At 51.1% G+C, this 21075-nt stretch overlaps 1 protein-coding gene across 1 annotated transcript; it reads right to left on the minus strand.

Annotated features, from left to right (window-relative positions):
- Positions 1–1803: 1803 nt before the first annotated feature.
- On the minus strand, positions 1804–13965 carry BATF3 (basic leucine zipper ATF-like transcription factor 3). The gene is made up of 3 exons (XM_084775357.1): positions 13790–13965; positions 11678–11782; positions 1804–2691 (listed from the first exon to the last, which is right to left on the minus strand). The coding sequence occupies exons 1-3, from the start codon at positions 13856–13858 to the stop codon at positions 2509–2511; spliced, it is 357 nt and encodes a 118-aa protein (XP_084631483.1). The 5' UTR covers positions 13859–13965; the 3' UTR covers positions 1804–2508.
- Between the last annotated feature and the right edge of the window lie 7110 nt (positions 13966–21075).

A 21075-nucleotide genomic window follows, 5' to 3' on the forward strand; every position in this document is an offset into this window, starting at 1 on the left:
CTCTACTACAGCTACAGAGAAGACAGCAGGGTGACGCCTGTCCTTGGCCACTATCCTGTCCCTCATATCTCCTAGACACGTGATCGCTGCTGACACCACACAGGACTTTCAGTTCTTCACAGCCGAGGTCTGCTTTTCAGAGAGCCTGAGCTACCTACCCTGCTCTCTCAGTGAGGGTTTGATCCCCAAGTACCTTGGCTGACCCTGTCTGGGTTCCTTGCTTATCAAAGAACTCCTTACCCTGAAGCAAGGGAGGAAATCTCAAGAGTTCAGAAGCTAATTTGAATAAAGATGTTGATAGCAGATAGAGCAATTTGCATATTGGAACAAAGTGGGTGGATCTGGGATGTTTAGGAAACAACAGAGTTTGTAGATTGTCTCTAGGGCTCCTAGTCCACCCCTCACAGATGGGCTGTCCTCAACAGCAGTCCCTGCCAGCACATTTCACATTAGACTCCACTATTAGGAGCCTTCCCTGACCAGCTCCTACGGAGGGACTCAACCGAGAGAGCGCTCTCTCTCTCTCTCTCTCTCTCTCTCTCTCTCTCTCTCTCTCTCTCTCTCTTCCAAAACAGGGTTTCTGTGTAGTCTTGGCTGTCCTAGACTCACTTTGTAGACCAGGCTGGCCTTGAAGGGCTACAGTCTATTTTCTTTTCTCTTACTGCTTTTTCTCCTTTCCTACTGTGTGTGTGTGTGTGTGTGTGTGTGTGTGTGTGTGTGTGTGTACGGTATGTGTGCACTAGCACATGTACATTCATGTAGAGCATGGTCATGGAGGGCAGAGGTAACATTGGATGATTTCTGCCATTGCTCACTACCTCTCCCCTTTTTCTTCTTTCACTGGCTTCCATGCCCCAGACAGGGCTTTCCACTAAACCCAGGACTCACCAACTGAGCCAGACTGCTCGATTGCTAGCCAAGGAGCCTCTCCTCAGCTGTGGGGAGTCTGCACGTGTGCTCCAGGGCACCTGGCTTTCTCCACTGGAAGTGAGGTCCTTAGGCACAGAGAGCATTTTCCTGGCTGCATGATCATAGCAGCGCGGCCTCTTTCTCTTCCCTTTTTTCCTCTTTCATTTTTCTTTTTTAGCATCTACACTGACAACAAAGCCCGTTCCTTTCTGTCCCCACTTCTTGTTCCCTTTATAAGAAGATCCATCTAGCTGAGCGGTAATGTCGGTGTCCGTGTCACATGCAGCATAGGAGGCAGAGGTAGGTGGAGCTCTGTGAGTTCCAGAACCCAGGGCTACACAGAGAAACCCTAAAAACACACAAACAAACAAACAAACAAACATATGGCTCCACCTTCCACAAAACTGAGGGCCCAGGGAAAATGTAAAAATGTTTTCCCTATGGCCTTCTCATAGCTTTACTTGAGATTCTGGCACTTCTGCAAGAATCTTCCCAAAGAGGGTAGCTTGTCCCATGCTGACTTCCAGAATGAACAAACATCATTTGGGAGGCCCAACAGGAACAAAAGTCTCAGGGCTGGAGAAATGGCTCAGCAGTTAAAAGCACTGGCTGCTCTTGCACAGGACCCAGGTTGGTTCCCAGCACCCACAGAGCAGCTCACAACTGCCTGTAACTCCAGCTCCAGGGACACCTTCTTCCAACCTCTGAGGACTCCTGCTAGTAAAGTGTCACAGTGCTGGTTTCTGGGTGTGTAGATGTGCACTCAGCGACACATAGAAAAGAAAAGAAAAAACATTCCACTAGTGAGGTATAATCCCAGCACTTAGAAGGCAAAGGCAGCCTGGGCTACAGAGTAAGATCTTGTCTCAGAAATAAATAAACACACAGCCAGGGTGGTGGCACACACCTTTAGTCCCAGCAATTGAGAGGCAGAGGCAGGAGGATCGCTATGAGTTCGATGCCAGCCTGGTCTACAAAGCAAGTCCAGGATAACCACAGTGACCCAGAGAAACCCTGTCTTTAAAAAACCAAAAACCAAAACAAACAAACAGAATCTATGGCTGAAATGAGGTTAAGCTGTGCCAGATGGAAGGCTGGGTAAACAAACGCAAGAGGCAGGTGTGAGTCACAGCCAGCTCACCCGCTGGAACCAAGCTGGGTCAAAGATTTTGTGGGGGCCTGGTGGAAAAGGAAATCCCGCTGTCTTAAGCTCTGCCGTAGCCAAGGGTGCTTCTGAATGAACAGGAAAGAGAATTACCTGCAGTGGAGGAGGAACTCTGTGTGCCCTCCATCCCAAGAAGATGGACAAAGGAAACTCCACAACTATCTTTATTATCCAAATTCTAGACCAAAAGATCCTGCCTAAGGACAGGACCAGCTAGCTGCCGAAGTGGGTGAGGAGTGACTCCAAAAGGTGGCCTTCCTGCTGGGGCCTTCTGGACCCACTGCTCTGGGGCTCGAAGTCAGGTGGCTCATAGCACCACACTGAGCTCAGGCCGGTCCCAGAGCTCCCTGGAGGGGCACAGCCACAGGTACCCCTGGACACTTTGGTGTGCAAACTGAGGTTCTGAGCTGGACAAAGGATGGCGAGCTGGGGTGTCATCGTGGCAGACAGCTGGCCACAGGGTCTGGCCGGACCTGCACAAAGTTCATGGGGCACAGCAAGAGCGGGCACACCTTCTCATGGTCCTTCAGAGCCTCGCCCAGGTGGCGCAGCTCCTCCCTCAGCTTCACAATCTCCCTGCGCAGCGCGGCGTTCTCCTGTTCCAGGCACTCGTACTCCTGTTCGAGAGAGAGGACAGGCAGAGATGGGGGTGGAGGTATGTGACAGTGGTCCAGATCTTCAGGGAGAGGCAGGAGGGTCAAGAATGCAGGGCCAGACGGGCATGGTGGCGCATGCCTTTAATCCCAGCGCTCGGGAGACAGAGGCAAGCAGATCACTGTGAGTTTGAGGCCAGCCTGGTCTACAAAGCAAGTCCAGGACAGCCAAGGCTAACACAGAGAGACTGTGTCTAAAAAAAAAAAACAAAAACAAAAAACAAAAAACAAACAAACAACAACAAAAGAATGCAGGGCCAGCCTGGGCTACTTGAGACTCTTCGTTCTTTGTTTTATTTTGGGATAGGGTCTCATTTTGTATCCCAGGCTAGCTTCCAGCTCACTGTGCGTCTCAGGCTAGCTTTAAGCTCGTGGTCCTCTTCTTCTGCCTCCCAAGCTAGGGCTACAGATGTCCACGGTGCTGGCTCACCATTGCGCTCACTGGCCCTCAGATTTCTCTTTCCTCGAGAATAAAACGGTCCTGATTGCACGGCTTTCCTTTTTGAACCAATACTACTGGAGTATAATTTACATGAAACAAGTGCATATTAAGTGTCTAATTCGGGGATCAGTGACGGAAGCATATACCTGTGTTAATGCACACAACATCCCCATCACTCAAAAGTGGTCCCTCCTGTCCATTTGCATCAGCCCTCATCTCCAACAGTGACCTGCCTTTTGAAGGTCCCTGGTGAGTTCATGGCCATCCCAGCATCCGGAACTGCACCTGGACCAGCGTGTCTTCGGCTGTGCTAATAAGTGCAAGGGCATGTACTGTCCCTTCCTTCAGTCTTGCGTAGCTTCTACTACATCAGGGCGTAGAGGCTCAGAACTGGAGGGGATCAGAGAGCTCCTCTGCTGTGCCCCCAAACTGCGTAGGAACTTCTCATATGCAGGGGCTAGTTCATACACCCATCTTGGGTTGGGCACCCCACCTTCTAGGGACAGTCCCTGCTGTTCCTGCGATGCCCTAGCCTCTTTGTACTGACATCTCCGCTCCTCCACATCCGCCCATTGAGCTGGGTTCTGCCTAATGAAGCCACGCGGAATGAACTCAGTACTGTGCAACCTCAGTTCTTGAAATGATAGCTGACAGACCCATCCCCGCCACCCTTGGACGTTCTCCGAGCCTCTGGGTTCTTTGTGCCAGGACTGCTAGGCCCTCTCTCTGCCCTGCTGGCCACCAGCCCTGGCACGCACTGCAAGTTGCCAGACTCACTGAGAAAATGTTACTCCCAGCATGCGGTGTGTGGCTCTTGGGAGCATGCAGGAGGCTGCTGCAGGGGCCTGCTGCAGGGACTGTCCTCCTAAATGGACTAAAGCCATTGGAGACTTCCCTGAGTGCACAGAAAGCCGAGCTCCACTGAGCCCTACCCTGTTCGTTTTTTAATCTCCACTGTGTCACCTAACGGACAGCTGCTGTCCCACTTCATGCCACCCAGCAGCAGCTCAGCATGCAGTTCTTTCTCCTAGTCCAAGGCATTGTCTTTCTTTTTTCCATTTTTTTCTTTTCTTTTCTTTTTTTCCAAGACAGGGTTTCTCTGTTTAGCCTTGCTTGTCCTGGACCTCACTTTGTAGGCCAGGCTGGCCTCGAACTCACAGAGATCTGCCTGCCTCTGCCTCCCTGAGTGCTGGGATTAAAGACCAGGTAATGCAAGGCATTTTCAAAGTCTACAGCACACGGCCAACAGTAGATGCCTGCAGCGCGCCTTCAGCGGCCCCCTGCAGGCTAAGAATGACTAAATCCTGTTGTGCCCTCATATCCATCCATGCCTAGTTTGATTTGTTTGGTCAGGTTGTGACTCAGGAGCACTGGGCACTTCCTGAGCTGGGGGCCCAGCCTCGTTTCCCATCTGTAACTAATCATTTCTAGTAAACGTAACTAAAGGAGTCTAGCCTTACAAACCCCCAGGACACACGCACACCTCAGCTGGCCTGTGCAGTTCTCCCTCATCTGCCTTTGTCCTTTTCTCTGCGAGCCTAGCATGGCCTCACTGCCCACAGGAAGGCTTCCCTGATCACATGCACACAGGGCTCACATTTCTCATCTGAGTTCTGTTCAGACGTACACTATTGGAGCTCACTTATATTAAGTTATGTCTCTCCCCAAAAATCAGAGATGCAGAGCCCCCAGGAGCTTATGCCGCCCAGTTCAGACCCAGCTCATGTGGTCCAACCCGTGTGCTGGCAACCAGTCAGCATGCTGTCACTTTTCTTCCCACCCCTAGGAACCTTTCTCCCTTTCAGGGCCCCAAGAGGGACTCAGGCAGAGGCTGATGCAGGAAGGCCTCTCCAGAACCCTCTCCTTTCCTCCTTCCTGCAGGCTGTCCTGGGTCAGCCAGGCCTCAGCGTGCAATGGCCCTGTTCTGCCTTCTCTCGCCTTCCCCATGGTCCCCTCTAGACCGTGTGATCAACTGAAGTCCTGGTGTCCGGATACGGTGGCCCGCATTTGTGCATGAGACAGAGGGCAGAGGCGAGCAGCCCCAGGAAGCTACTCACTGGGTTCTATGCTCTGCACCACCTTCCTGAGGTTCCCGGGTCTGCAGTGAGGTGCCCAGAGCTTCTGAGCTTTGCCTCCAGCCCGACTCCACCCTGAGGTGCTAGACTTCCCAGCCCATTGATCTGAAAGTTCTCAGAGTCATCTGACAACTCCTCATCTGACAACTCCAGAGAGTCAGGTCTCAGAAAGCACCCCATCTCTTATCCATGCTTGCCCACCCCCACCCGGTCCCCGTACCTCTCCACTGGTCCCTTCCCCTTACCCACAGGGACTTTCTTTCCTGGGATTTAAGTTTTATTCTTAAGTCAGCTGAGGGACTTTTACTGATCTGGTGGAATAGGAGGGAAAAATAAAAAGAGAAGCAGCAAAAACATCCAGGCAGGACTAATAGTATAAAGAAGAGGTCCCAGAAGGAGTGGAGGAGGCCACAGGACACAAGTGGGGACAAAGAGCAAAAGATGTCACCACCTTTCAGCGAGGAGAGAGGCCTAGCTATGCCAGAGGTGTCCCACTACAGCTCGGCGGCAGAGCATCTGCCCGCAGAGCAGGAGGTCACTGGCTAATCTCCAGACACCCTCTGGTGTGTTTTCTCATCCAAAGTCAGTTAGCTGCCCAGGGGACTGGGTCTCCTTGGTTAACAGACCATCAGCAGGAACTGGGGTGTCTACAACCCCCAACTATCAGTCACACTCTCAATGCAGAGGACTCAAAACTATGAGTGGCAGGGCGGGACCACTACAAATAGCAGGTAGGCCTCAGTTGGTAGAGGGCTTTCTCCACACCCACAGGGCCCTGGGTTCGGTCCCCAGCACCACACAGAGACATCCAAGATCAACCTCAGCACAGGCTGAGTCTGATGCCAGTCTGGGTCACACAAGATGCCATCACATTATAACTTGGTGAGTTACAGGTGCAAGTTAGGAGACAACTGACTTCTGCAGGTGCCCTCTGACCATTACACACATGGCATGGCACATGCCACATGGCATGCAGTAAATAAAGACGCAATGAAGCAGTGTCCTCGACCAGAAGGCCTGAGGGTGTGTCACTGATACGTGGTAGGTAGGTATTTTTGTATCCAGTGGGCAAGGCCAGGCTCCCTGCTCAACACCCTTCAGGGCCCACAGCAATAAGGCCAGTCATGCTGAGGATGAGGAGTCTTGTCTTGGGTTTCTAAGGTCAGGGTCAGTGAGGCTGAGGACATAAATGAGGGCAAATAGAGTGAGTGACACAGTGGACAAGAGCGAGTGGCGGCGTCAGAGGACGTGGCCATTTCCTGGAGACTTGGGACCCCATCCCCAGTGTCATGAACCCCAACTCTCAAGCATCACCAGTTAGCTCCCCACAGCAGTTACCAGAATCGAGATTTCAAGACTCTACAGCTGGTCCTGTCCTAAGCCTTGTACGAAGACAGTTCCGACCAGAAAAACGGTGTCACCAGCAAGAGATGTACAAATCAGTGTCATATCAGCTCCTAAACTGCATGTGCCCTGTCACCAGTGTTCTCTCTGAACACTCGGTATATGACAGCACTCACCACAGTCGCAGTGCCCAAGTCATTTGTCAGTTTGTGACATTTAAGGCTTTCAAGGCTGGCATCGCTCCCACCTTTGTCTGACTCAAAATTTTTTCTCAGTCTGACATCTTTGGTGCCTGGTCAAATCTTGACCCACTTCTAAGCCACCTTTCGGCATGGCACTGCCACTCTGCGACTTTATCTTGGTTCCCATCTGCAGCCTCAGCCCAACGCTGCGCAGAGAGAAGTGTGAACACTGAGCACGCCCTCACCACCACACATCTCTGTCGGCAGGCACGACCTTGAGGGAAATTCCCAGGAGTCAGTCAGCTAACCCAGCTCTCCCTCAGCTCGGCCCATTCTATCATGAGGGACAGGCCGCGGGCTTTGGCAGTGAACAGCCAGGAAGACGGAAGGTGCCAAGGAGCTCACAAAGGTGAGAGGCCACTGCGTCATCTGGAACGAGCGAGGGACACAGAAGAGAGAAGGGGCCATTTTGAACAGTCTTGTTCCACACACTTCCCCCTCCCCCCTTTGTGGTGTCCCTAGAAGAGAAGCCACAGCCTTTGACATTCAGGATTCTGCTCTGCACTCGGGAGTAAGGACGAGGAAATGCCCAGGTCATGGACCACCCCACACACAACATCAGGCAGCCAGTTACCAGGTGGCTGTCCTCCTAGCCTGCAGCTGGTTTCTCATCAGGTGTGGTTCCCACTCAGGAGCTCCACAGGTCCCCAGGGCTCTCCAACATGAGCTACAGCGACATGTGAAGTGGCCTGCGCCCCACTCACTGGATCTCAGTGACAACACTGTTTTTCACCAGCACCTCGACACCAGGGTGCAGCTGGTCACCTAGTGTCCTACCCACCATAAAACATGGACTCCCCACAGCTATGGCATCCTAAGCAAGGAGGCAGGGAGGTGACCTGAGATGGTTTCCCACAGGGTGCCTTTGGGTCCGTAGCTGACAGCCTCTTTGCCTTTCCTTTTTCTAAGCCGGTTTCTTACTCCCTCGTGCCCCTTGTGACCAGTGACCCTTGAGTGTAACTAATGAGTAAAGCCAGGGCCACAGCTTTGTGGTCCGTGTGCAAGTGCAGCCACCGTCCTTACCCACCTGTGACGCACAGGGAGATTTCCTGACCTGTGCCTCTAGCCCCTGTGAAGAAGAGAACAACCCTGCCCCGAGAGGACTGGCTTCAGATCCATTTGGCCTGATCTAGGAAGGCCACAGCTGTCAGGCCACAGATGTTGCGCAGAAGGACATGTCAGCGGGTCACCTCTAGCTCTACAAGGGACAAGGTGGGCACAAGGGCAGCACCAGTCCTAAGTTCCTGGTTTACTCGGTTATCATGTTCAGCCACGAGACACAGAAGGGATGAATGAGCCTTTGTGTGCCCTTTCTTGGCACTCATAAGGAGCATCTGCTACCTTCTGTGACAGGAAGAACCCTGGCCCCTAAAAATGCTTCCATCCTCGTCTTTGGGACTTGTGCACAGGAGCCTATTTAACAAAAGGGACTTCGCAGGTGAGACTAAGGAACATGAGATGGCGGTGACCCAAGTGAGGGCAGCGGCATCAGGGGATTCCTAGGTCAGCAGGGAGACAGGAGACTTGACAGTGGGGCCAGTGTTGCTTTGGAGATGGACGACCACAAACCAAGGAGCATGGAGCTCCCTAGAAGCTGACCAAAGCATGGGGCCGCAGCCACATCTACAGTGGAATGCATTTGGACGGCTCCCTGCCAGCATAGAGGGTAATGGAGTTGCTGGAATTCCTTGCAGCAGCAGCAGTAGGAAATGAATCCTGCACTCCCCAAGGACACACATGGGGTCTCTTCTCTCTGACTCCACAGCAAAGCTTTGCCCAAGGAAATAAGTATTTATGGATCTACTAGATGTTGCTGCTGCAGGACAAAGTCTTGTCGAAGACAACCTGGTCACCTCTGCGTACAGTTGCTCAGGACTTAACAAATGGCAATACAAGGCAGGACAATGGTGGTGCATGCCTTTAATCCCAGCACTCGGGAGGCAGAGGCAGGCGGATCGCTGTGAGTTCGAGGCCAGCATGGTCTACAAAGGGAGTCCAGGACAGCTAAGACTACACAGAGAAGCCCTGTCCTGAAAAAACAAAAACCAACAAATGGCAATACATCTAATCTGAACTGGAAGATTCTAGAGGGGAGGAGCCAGCCGTCCAGTAGGCTCACATGGTCTGAATACAGGACTAGGCACTAGCAGAAAGCCCTTGGTCCTCTGAGGAGGTTATGTGGCTACACAAATCCAGAAACACCATGACCTTAGCAACAAAGAGAGAAGGAAGGAGGCAAGGGCACTGCTGTTCTTCTGTGGACGTTTTACAGATCTCACGAAGACTGAGAAGACCCTCCCTGAAGCCCATGTGGGGACCATGGCCTCCAGCCTCAGCCCTCCTGCCTCCAGCAAAGCCTCTGGCCGTGAGGTGGGTCTCTAAGCCCAAGTCTCAGGGCTCTGGCGTGTGTGCAGTCTAAAGGTGATCTGATTGCAGTGGAGGCGTTTTCAGGCACCCTTTCCCCTCCCCTGGATCTCCTGGCCAGCTGTGGGGAAACACTCATGGCAAGAAAGCAGGAGAGAGCTGGCCGGCACGAGGGTGCTGCACTGGACCTTAACTCTGCACACCAATCCCTGAACAGCTAAGAGCAGAGACACCGGACCCGCCCCTCGACGACAGCCCCGGCTGAGGGACTGCGGGTCAGTGAACGCAGAACCACAGGCATAAATGGCAGTGCTTACGGCCAAATATGCCCCACCCCACTGGCTGGCCTGAAAACACGGTCCCCCAAACAGCAACACTGGGACGGGGGACCTTGGGGAGATGACTCACAGATGTTCTATGGGTGGTCATGTTACAATGGGAGTGGCTGCTTATGGAAGAAAGTTCTCTGATTCGCTTGCTGTCCGACCATCTCGCCCCCCACCACAGCGTAGGGGCCTAACTGGGTGCTGAGCAGACACTGAGCAGATGTGGCTCCATAGTTTGAGACTCTTAAGCCTACAGAACCCTGAACCAAATAGTCTCCCCCTTATCAACTACCCAATCTGTGGTATTCAGCAATAGAGAAAATAGACTCAGATAAAGGCTCCCGATTTGAGAGATAAGAAAGGTGGTTAGGCGCCATTAGCCACCACATGGAGATAGTGAGAGGAGAAAGTCTCAGGGCGAAGAGACCACATTCTGTCTCAAAAGTGCACGTGAGGAGCCTGCAGCAGAGCCCTGGGGACACCTGAGCAAAAGGAGAAATCCTGACATGCAGCCCGGGGCCTGCCTGGAAGTACTGAGCGGACTGCTAAGTGCTGATGGTGGGCGGAACATCCCAGGCAAGATGAAAAGGCGGGAGTACAGCACCTTAATCCACACCAACATTTAAGAAAACAGGCAGAGAAGGGGGGAGGGGAGGAGGGGAGGGAGGGGTGGGGAGAAAGGAAGAGGGTAAAGGGTGGTGGTCCACTCCTGCCATCACGGCACTAGCAGGCTGAGGCTAGGCTAGGAAGCTTGGCAGCCGGCAGGCACGCCGCTGGAACTGTAGCTGAGATTTTCACATCTGACCCACGGGTACAATGCAGAGATCCGGAGAGCTAAGTGGGGCTTTTGAAACCTCCAAGCCCCACTCCCAGTGGGCTTCCTTCAAAGAGGCCGCACCTCTTAATCCTTAGGGCACAACCCCACTGACTTCCATACTGAGCATCCTAATGTATGAGCTTACGGGGCCGTTCTCTTTGGATGAACTTGAAAAGGAATCAAAAGCACAAAAATCTATTTTGTTTCGTTTTTCAATTTTCAATTTTGGTTGAAAGAGGCTTTCATAGAGCCCAGGCTGGCATCAAACTTACTATGTAGCCAAAAATGGCTTAAACGCCTGACCCTCTCAGGACCTGCCTCAGCCAGGTTCGTTTATTTATTTTCTTTTTTGAGACCAGGTTTCATTACAAAGCTCTGACTGGCCTAGAAGTGTAGCCTAGGCTGGACTCAAACGGACAGAGACTGACAGAGCTCTTGCCTCTGCCTCCAGAGTGCTGGGATTAAAGACTTGCTCTATTACTTCCAGTACTTTTGTTAATTTTTTATTTTTCCTTTAAGATGGGGTTGCATGTAGCCAAGGCTATCTTCAAAGTCACTATAAAGCCAAGGTTGAGCTTGACCTTATGACTCTCTGCCTCTACACCTGAGTGTTGAGATTACAGGCACACCCCATCGTGCCTGATGTGCGTGGCACTGAGACTGAGACACAGGGCATCTTTGTGCTATGCCAGCGGTCTGTGGAACTGCTTCCCCGGAGCGTTAATTTTACTATTGTCACTGTTGCTGTTATTTATTTATTTATTTATTTATTTATTTATTCATTGGTTTTTCAAGACAGGGTTTCTCTGTGTAATAGCCTTGGCTGTCTGGAACTCTCTTTGTACACCAGGCTAGCCTCAAACTCAGAGTTTGTGCTAGGATTAAAAGCATGCACCACCACGTACTGTTAATTCTTTTTTTTCTCTCTTTTTTTATACCATACTAAGTGCTTTGTTGACACAATAGGTAACTTTCCAGGAGCGATTAATCACTGTTAATTCTTTTTTTTCCCACTGTTAATTCTTGAGACAGTTTTTCTGCAGTCCAAACCAGCCTCAAATTGAGTATCCTCCTGCATCCGCCTCCCTGGGTGCGGAGTACAGTGTATGCCACCACACAGCTCTTGCTTGAGTCTACAGTGAGAGGAGACGCAGCGTGGGAAGCACCCAGAGCGCTGGTGCTGAAAGGAAGAGGCCCATGAACAAAGAAGCAGAACAGTAGGCTGGAAAGACCCAGCGGAATCAGACATGTACAACTGGTGGCGGTCGTAGTGACCAACGCCCCCCTCCCCAGAGCAGAGGATGGCTGTCCTGTGGTCCTGCCCCTGACCACAGTCTCACCTCGTGGAGTTTGTCAGCCTTCTGGGTCTGCTTCCTCCGGCTTCTCTGAGCGGCAACCCGGTTTTTCTCTCTCCTTCGAACCTTCCTGTCCTCATCCTCAGGGCTCTGGGGGTGACATGTGGCGAGGTGAAACTCTCTTGGCTTTACTCAGGGAGCTCCCTCCACAGTGTCCCCTGCCGGCCTCAGTGGGCTGCTGATTGCCCTTGTTAGGTGGCACCCATTCTGCGCTGGGGCTTTGCGGTCTTGTTAATCTCCATCCTCCATCCCGAGGAATGTGAGGAGAAACTGTTGTTTTAAAATGAGGAATAAGAGGCCAGGGAGCAGCTTGGTGGCAGCACATTTGTGAGGGATACGTGAGGCCCTGAGTCCCATACCCAGGACCACAAAACAAAAATACTAAGAGCCAAGGAATAAGAAACTCTGGTTAGGGAAGTCCTGCAGGTACCACGGCCAGCACGGGGTGAGTGGGAAGTGGAAGTCAGGTCTGCTGGTCCCCACACCAACGTTCACAAAACCTCTACCCCACAGGGCGTTTGCCGGGAAGGGCTGCAGCGCCGCTGCTCATCTGAGGGGTGGGGAAGACCAGGGTACCTGCTCTCTGGGACTTGCTGTGCACAGCCTTTACACTACTGCACACTGGCGAGTCCTTCTGAAACTGCGCGCGGGCTATAACTACGCATTTATTACTAATTGCAACCACACAACTACCAATACGAGGAAAACTCTAGAACACCGATGACATGCTCTCTTGAACAATGCTTGGCTGACATTTTCTCTCAGGGGTCAGGGTTATTCCAAATGCAAATTTGTGATGTGTCTTGAAAGTTCTTAACCAAACATCTCAAAGTTCTTCATGAGGTGGCATGACGCGGGCAGGCAGAAAAATGCACACGGCGAGTGCTTACTCAGTGCCAAGGGTTTGCTTTCTAGAACTGCATGAAAGCCATCAAGGGAGAAAAACAAATATCCTTCAGGATTAAGTCCAAAAGCTGCCTAGAGTGCAATGTCTAACCACGGTAAAAACCACAGGCGGCTGTACAAACTCAGGTGGTCAGCCATGAGTGCCCAGCATGGTAAGTCTAGACACACATGACGGAGGCGCTGTTCAGGAGAACACAGAAGGACGTCAAAATGTGCCTCCTGTCTGTGCCTCCCCATGTCTCCTGTCCTCCCCAGCTCTGTGTCACTACACCCAGCACTCCTCAGCAAGCTGTGGAGCGTCCGTGGGGGACATGGGGAGTAAACACAAGAACATCAGCTTTTATACCTTCACAGATCCACCCACTCTTCCAATGTCTATATTAACCAGGAGCCTGCCATGTACTCAGAACCCTGCTAGGCCCTGGGGACAGCTGCCCCTAAAAGTGTGGTGGCTGGCCTGAGATTCTGACCTCACTGGGTCCCCACTAGTGCTTCCTTATTCTCCAAAGCCAACGCGTCTCAGGGCAAAGGGCAGCATGCCTCCTGTCCTCTGGGAGCTGTCGCTGTAAACTGGATTTACCTCCTGTCGCAGGTGCTCACACCTTCCCACGCAGCGGAAGCCTCGAATGCGGACACAAATGATCCACAGGCCACATAATCTGCGCAAACATCCTCAGAAGACGCTATAGGGTCCATCTTATAGACGGGGAAACTGAGTCGAAGTAAATGGTACAAGGCCACTCCACCTACGTCTGTTACTAGAGCAACTAACTAGCCGGCCAAGAATTGTCCCAACAGCTGTCTCGATTTTGTCTCAGCTTCTAATGGGTACAGCTGTGAAACTTGGGGACAGCAGAAGGGGGCAGATAGGATGGGGGCGAGGAGCTTCCACCCACGCTGGGGGGTGGAGTCTGCCCACTAAAGATACAACCCCACGCAGGCAGGCTGACCGGTCCCACGTTCCCAGTAGGTTGGATGCAGGGACGAACCGCCCCTTTGGGCTGTATTCCCAGCATCGGAGCTCGGGCCCCCTCACTCCAGCAGTAGGCAAGGATGCAGCGGTCCGGGCAGCGAGGACCCAAGTGTCGCCCCCTTCCGCCACCCCCCCCCCCCGCGCGCCCAGGGTGCGGGGCCCGGACACAAGTGGAGCGCTGCACTCCCCTCCCCGTACCCGGCCCCAACGTCCACTACCTGCGGCTGGTTCCCAGGCACCGCCACGCTCCTCTGCAAGACGCTGCCCGCGGGGGGCCCTTGCGACATGCCGCGCGCTCGCCACACGGGGCGCCCTGAACGCGGGGCTCCGCTACCTGCGCTCTGCCCGCATCCCCGCACCTGCCGCCCCGCCCCGCCGCTTCCCGCTCTCCCGGCTCCCCGGCACCCGCCTCCCTACCCCGCGGGGCCCGTCCGGTCCCGGGCCCGCCCCCTGCTGCCACCCCGCCCCTGCTTCCTCCTCTCCCCGCCCTCACGCCACACCTCGGGGTCCAGGATCCCACCCAAGTCATTGCTTTCCGCTAGGGACCTGGTTCTTCACAGAGTCCCGCGGCAGCCCCGAAACCCACCCACGGGAGGAGACCCCAGGTGGGTGAGGACGGGGTGCTGCCTTTGAGGGTCCTCCGGTAGCTCCCCGGGGTATCGGATGAGAAGCAGGGGTGAGCGTCACCGTCCCTTCGCAGCCTGCCCGCCGGGCCCCAGCGCCGGTCAGTTTCTTCCGGGGGAGGTGGCACCCGGACAACCCTCACTTTCTTTGTCGCCCGGAGGCGCCAGCGGGCAGGGGCCGCGATGGAGACCCTCCGCGCAAGAGGGCAGCGGGCGCCCCCGGGATTTTCTACCTCAAAGCTGTCGGGTCCAGTAGGAGGGAGGGGGCGGGGTGATTATGAGGGTGAATTCTGGTGGGGGAGGGGTGAGGGGAGGCTGTGAAACAGTGAAAGCTGAAACAGAGAAAGGCACCCGAGAGAGTGTCAGTCACACTAGACGTCCTGGTCACACATTCGGGGATCTGGGCAGGCCATGCAAAGGTCCCATGGGCCAGCTACTTTTACTTCAAGATTAAGGTGGCACCTAACTAAAGACTAAGATATGTGGTTGCTATGTTTATGCCAGACTAGGTGGAGGCATAGCGCATCCCCCTTCACCTGCCTGCCGGTTTTAACAATGTGAAGTCAAGATGACTGCCCAGCAAAGAACTAGCGGTTGCAGGTTGTGGTCGGCGCATAGGGGGCGAAAGCTAACCGCGAGCTGGGGGACGGGTGGGAACCAGGCAAGAGAGGCCTTCCTAGTGTGCTGTCTTGGCCTTCTCTGGTTTCTGGGCAGTAGGGGGAGGTGGCCTATTTGAATCCCAACCCAGTGTGCATGGCTCTCTGCCAGGATTTAAGACTTAAGCAGGCGCGTGCTTGAACCTGGCTTCAGGCACAAGAGGAGTGGTGATGGTCATGTGTGTTAGCAGGTCAGAGCGTGTGTCCGTGTACCACACCTAACCAGCTGCCTGGATTTTAGTTCTGACCCCCTTCCATCAACAACCCAATTCGTGCATGCGTGTGTGTGTGTGTGTGTGTGTGTGTGTGTGTGTGTGTGTGTGTGTGACAGACAGTTACATCTCACACAGTGTACAGAAGTGCGCAGCACCCTGCACTTGGTATAGGTCAGCCCAGGACCTCGGTTCTTGAAAATTAAAGTAATTATTAATTGGGTGTAGTGGCTCAAGACTATAGTTTCTCAACTCAGAAGGCTGAGGCAGGGTTTTCACGAGTTCAAAGCTATCCTGGGCTATACAGTAACCTCCAGGCTAGCTAGAGCTATTTAGCAAAACAAGACCTAAAAAAAAAGAAAGAAAGAAAGAAAAGAAAAGAAAGAAAGACTATCAAACAAAATAAGCAACTTTGGGGCAGACAGCCCTAACTTTTAGACCCTTCATTCTCACATGTCTAAGAATGGGGACATCCTGGACACATCAGTGCATGCCCATGCCCTGTTCTCGTCATGGCCTTCCCTCTTTTTGATAAGCTATACCACATTCTAAGTCCCCTGGGGGTCTTCCCCACTGAGCTGCTCCAGAGCCAGCAGCGGTCTTGTATTGGCTTAGGTGATGATTTCTTTTTTTCTTTTTCTTTACCTCTCCCCTTTGGTTTTTCAAGACAGGGTTTCTATGTGTAACAGCCCTGGATGCCATGGAATTACTTTGTAGACCAGGCTGGCCTCAAACTCACAGAGATCTGCCTACCTCTGCCTCCTGAAGGCTGGGACTAAAGGTTTGTGCCACCACGCCCAGCATGGGATGGTTTCTTTCCATTCATGTGAGTCTGTCCATCACATGAGTGTCTGGTTCCAAAAGAGGGTGTCAGCCACCCTGAAAATGGAGTCTGGGATATTTGTGAGCCACCATGTGGATGCTGGGGATGGAACCTGGGTCCCCACAAGAGCAATCAGTGCTCTTCCCGCATCTCTGGCTCTCTCTCTGGGTCCTAGAATTATGTCTTTTGCATGCTTCCTTAAACATCTCTATTTCTCTCTTTATCTCTATTATCCCCATAACACTATTATAGTATGGTGCTAACCTCATTTACCATACTAGAATGCCAATCCTTTTCTGACCAACATGGATGCCAGCCTGGTCTATACACCAAGCTCCAGGCCAGTAATTAAACTGGGTGTGGTGATTCATGCCTTTAATCCCAGCAGTTGGGATGTAGAGGCAGACAGATCTCTGAGTTAGAGGCCAGCCTGGTCTATGTTGTAGTCACAAAATGAATGAATGAATGAATGAATGAACGAATGAACAAGAGAAAAGAAAGCAAAGAAATGCTTTAAATCTCTTTTTTAATATTTATTTTATTTTTTTACATATACATTTATATTATTATACACACATATATAATAAACTACCTACAGCAAGAAGAATCACGAAGGGACCGGAGGTGGTGGTGTTTGCCTTTAATCCCAGCACTTGGGAGACAGAGGCAGGCAGATCGCTGTGAGTTTGAGGCCAGCCTGGTCTACAAAGCGAGTCCAGGGCAGCCAAAGCTAAGACAGAGAGATCCTGTCTCAAAAAACAAACAACAACAAAAGAATCACGAAACAATCAGGAATTATATAAATGTTACATTAATAGTGTTTTGGCTATTTGTATTTAGTAACCTTGGATAAAACATCTTTCCTATCTTGGTGAGTCTAAAATTCTGAATGTAAATCAATATCTATCATATCTCATCCCTATCAACCTAAAACATCTATCTACACCTAAAAACATCTTAACCCCTAAACAATTAATCTTAATTGTAAAACTAAACTATCTGGTCTTAAACGTCATCAGAGGCTTGAGAAGAAATAAAATTAATTACCTGAGTAAACAGGAAGTGCAGGATAGCAGCTTCCAAAGTGAAAAACAACAAAACAAAACAAAACAAAACAAAAAACCAAACCCAAAACAACAGAGACAGTTTGCTGCCTGAACAGTCACCCATAACTCTCCATAACATTGGAGCATCTTCTTCAGCCTTCTGGCCCAATATATCTGACAGACATATTTGTGAGGCAGGAACTATTGAGGACTTTCTTATTATCCTGTCTTGGCAGAGTTTGTCCATTGACCCTGCCTGCATCCAAGCTTGCCCACTTTTAGGCCAAATTCTGTCTGTGGCAGAAATGAGGACGTTTTGCCCAGTGGCTTGTTTGGCACATTTAAAGCCATCTCCCTAAGGAGCTTCTTTGATGCTCATCATCATCTTTGAGGTAACCTGGGTGTAGCCAGGAGTTAACCTGTCTCGTCATAAATCTCTTGAGTTTTCTGTGTTTTTCCCTTGAACTGGGAGGAGACATGGTATGATTCGTCAGTTTCCTATTTACACCACAGTGGATTCTGTCTAGGGGGGAGTGTGCCATAGATTCAGAGCTTGGTGATCCAACGCTCTGGTGATTCACTTCACCAGAAGCTGGTTCTTTCCAATAACAAGCTGCTTAGATGCTTGAAAGTCCTGTGACCACTTAGTTCACCCCTGCTGCTCTCTCTTAGAAACTGGTCTTCCGATAAATGTTCTCTCGTGCTTTTCCCAGAAGGTGGTTCTCTGGGCTTCTGGTGAGGCCAGGAAAGAGAAAGCCAAAAGCAGAGACCACTGCATTTACCAGAAACTGGCCACTGTGGCCAGTAGAGCCACTCTCCAGGGAACTCACGGTCTAGGTAGAGTCTGACAAACACAATGGAGAACTTCAGATGTGGTCTGCCTTCATCTGGGTCTGGGATATAAAAGCAAGGGCTGGAGAGAGAGAGAGAGAGAGAGAGAGAGAGAGAGAGAGAGAGAGAGAGAGAGAGAGAGAGAGAGAGAGAGAGAGAGAGAGAGTGTGTTAAAAGAGGGAGATCAAACAAGGCTTCTCTGCAGGGCTGTGGGGCACCTGGAGGGTATGGTCAAAGCTGCACCAAGGCAGGAGTGAAGGCCTGTGCAAGGATCTGGCCATTCAAGAAGCTACAGGAGACTCCCAGGTCTGGTGTGGCCTGAGGAAGAGAGAGGTGGACGCCTAGAGATGAGGTCAGGAAAGCAGTGAAACCCCTCACTCGGGGCAACCTTTATTTTGAAGTAAGGTAGAAAACACGTGGCTTCTGAGCCGAGGTATGGTGTGGTCTGACTGAAGTTATTATGGGGTCATGTTGGTAACCTCATAAAACAGCACCACAGAGTGCAGACCCAGCATCCAAGACAGGAGCCAGTAGGTGCCCTTCCAAGCCATAACAGAAACATTTGCAATGGGGCATTTGTCTTTTTTTTTTTTTTAAGATTTATTTATTATTTATACAGTATTCTTCCTGCTTGTACACCTGCATGCCAGAAGAGGGCACCAGATCTCATTATAGATGGTTGTGAGCCACCATGTGGTTGCTGGGAATTGAACTCAGGACCTTTAGGAAGAACAGACAGTGCTCTTAACCGCTGAGCCATCTCCCCAGCCCAACATTTAAGTCTTAAGAACAAATTGAAAGCAACAAGGAGACTCAGGGGGTGAGGGCCATGGTAAAGAGAGCTGGGGTAGGGCTGGGGAGATGGCGGAGGGCTCAGCCAGTCTGCCGGGAACTTGTTGAACAGACAGTATGCAGTGCCTCACTGTCACAGGCTCATCCTGACCCAGAGCAGCCTTGTATATGGTCACCTAGTGTTCACAAATGCACTGTTCACTTTTGGTACACAGTGCCTGCCAGAACAGCCTAAGGGGACCAGAGAGATGGCTCAGTGGTTAAAAAGTGAGAAGTTCAGATTCCCAGAATCCTTGTAAATTCGGAATGGGTGTGGTGGCCTGCCTGTAGTTCCAGCTTTCTGAGCAGAGACAGGATTCCTAGGGCAAGTAGGCTAGTAAGACTAGCCGTGCCAGTCAGTGAAAGAGTGATCCAGATTTGATTCTCTATGTCAACCTCAGGCCTTCATATGCCCCCACACATGCAGACATGCTTACACATACATGCACACTACACAGAGACCGGAAAATGGAATAAGGAAAGGGGGGGGAAAGTAAGAAAGAAAATAGTTGGTTTTGGTCTACAAGCTTCAGAGGTTCCAGTCAGTCGAGGCACAGAGATACAGCGAGGTTCATGGCAGTGGACTGTCCGCTGCTGACAGGAAGCAGAGAATACCCACTAATGTGACCCTTCCTTCTAAAAGTCCCACGGTGTCAACATAGCACCACCTACTGGGGAAATATTTCAAAATGGACCCATGGGGACCATTTTCAATGGTTAACAATGAAACTGGTAAAAATGGGGTATTTTGACCACAAATGGGTAAGAACTTTGTCTCTTTTCAGTTCATCGTTCCTTACCATCTCGAGTCTAGCAGTGTTGAGGTGTCTGCAAGCATTCGAGGGACCCCAGAAAAGGCAGGCTTAACCAGGAAGTCCACCCACGGGGGCCCGTGTGTGCTTTGCAGACACTTTCATGCAGAGACAAGTGTTTGCCAGTTGCATTGCCTCCAGGAATACTTCCTCCGTCCTGCATGCTAAACTGTGCAACAGTGATATGTTCTACCAAGACAAAAACACCTCCCACACAGCCCAGCGCCAGAGCTGTGTGGGCGGTAGAAGGGAACTCAGAGTTGAGCTGAACACCCAAGCATCCAGCCTGAAAATTCTGTGTCATCAAACAGAAAGCTGCAAGCATGGGTGCCCCTTCTTGTTTACAATTCTTCAAAAACAGTTTGCTCCCTTCAGGATTTAAATACAAAACAGTGCACACAGTGGAAATGGAGCCCCTGCGTCCTGTGCATCTTGGTGACAGGAGCAACGCTTTCCATGAAGCTTGAATATGGCTTAATTTTTAAGCTATTAAATGTATGAATGTTTTGTCTGATGTTCGAGGAGACCGAACCTGGAGTTACAAATGGTTGTGAGCACCACGGGGGTGTTAGAAATCAAACCTAGCCCTTTGGAAAATCAGCCAGTGCTCTTGGCTGCTGAGCCCTCTCTCAGCCCCTTGAGCATGGCATTTTGACTGTTGTTTGGAAACGCACAGGAATGTGTCAGTAGACAGGGTGCCAGAAGTAGACTCCTGATTTGTCCATTTGTGAAGGGCACAGCATGTGCCCCTCTAAAATGTTTATATATTAGAGAACTGAAAAAAAATGCATAAAACCAAAGAAACGTAAAAACAACGGCTGGGAGTTACAACCAGTAGAAATGTCTTGCACCCACAAACCGATTACGAGGAATCTCAGATTATGCAAGAGGAAATGGTTCATTTAGAGGAAAAGGCCAGTGCTGATCGGCTGTTGGGTGGTCCAGTCATGAAGTAGTGTTGCAGGATATTTGATCCCACTCTGATCCCTGAGACTGTGAATTGTGAAAACCTGTCTTTCGTTTATCCTGGCTGAGCCCTAACACACACCTTTAATCCTAGAACTTTCTGTTTATTATAAACAAGTGATTAAGGTGAGGTTCAGACAACCCTAGCACACATGTTTACTCCAAGAGCTTTCTGTACAAGAATTTAATAAAGTTAACCCTAGGTCAAGAGGCGGGGCAAGAAATCAACTGACAGGGGTTAAAGAGTAGGAGGGAGTTTGAGATGAGGGTATTTAAGACTGTGTAGGAGAAGGAGCTCTTGGGCTCCTTAGCTCTTGGGCTCTTTAGCTTTTAGCTTTTTAGCTCTTGAGCTCCTCAGCTCCTTGGCCTTCGGCTTTTTGAGCTTTGAGCTAGCAAGGCTTTGGGTTTTTTGCCTTTTCCTCCTGGGCTGTCAGCTGAGCTAGTAAGCTTTTTAGGCATTTTCCATCGGGACATGAGCCAAATAGGAGGGTCAACTGGGTGCTTTTTCTCTGAGCTAGCAGGTTTTCACCCCAGCATCTGGCTCCTGAATCTTCATTGGTAAAATAGAACAATTTGGGATTTTCATTTAAAACAACAGTAAAGTGGGCTATAAAAACAAAGGCATTTACAGCTCTCCGTGCTGTCACCTGGAGCCTAGCCTGTAGGCCACTTACTGGGGACACCAATGACTAATTAACTAAATC

Source organism: Acomys minous (genome assembly GCF_964271855.1).
Source record: "Acomys minous genome assembly, chromosome: 1".
NCBI classification, from domain to species: domain Eukaryota; kingdom Metazoa; phylum Chordata; class Mammalia; order Rodentia; family Muridae; genus Acomys; species Acomys minous.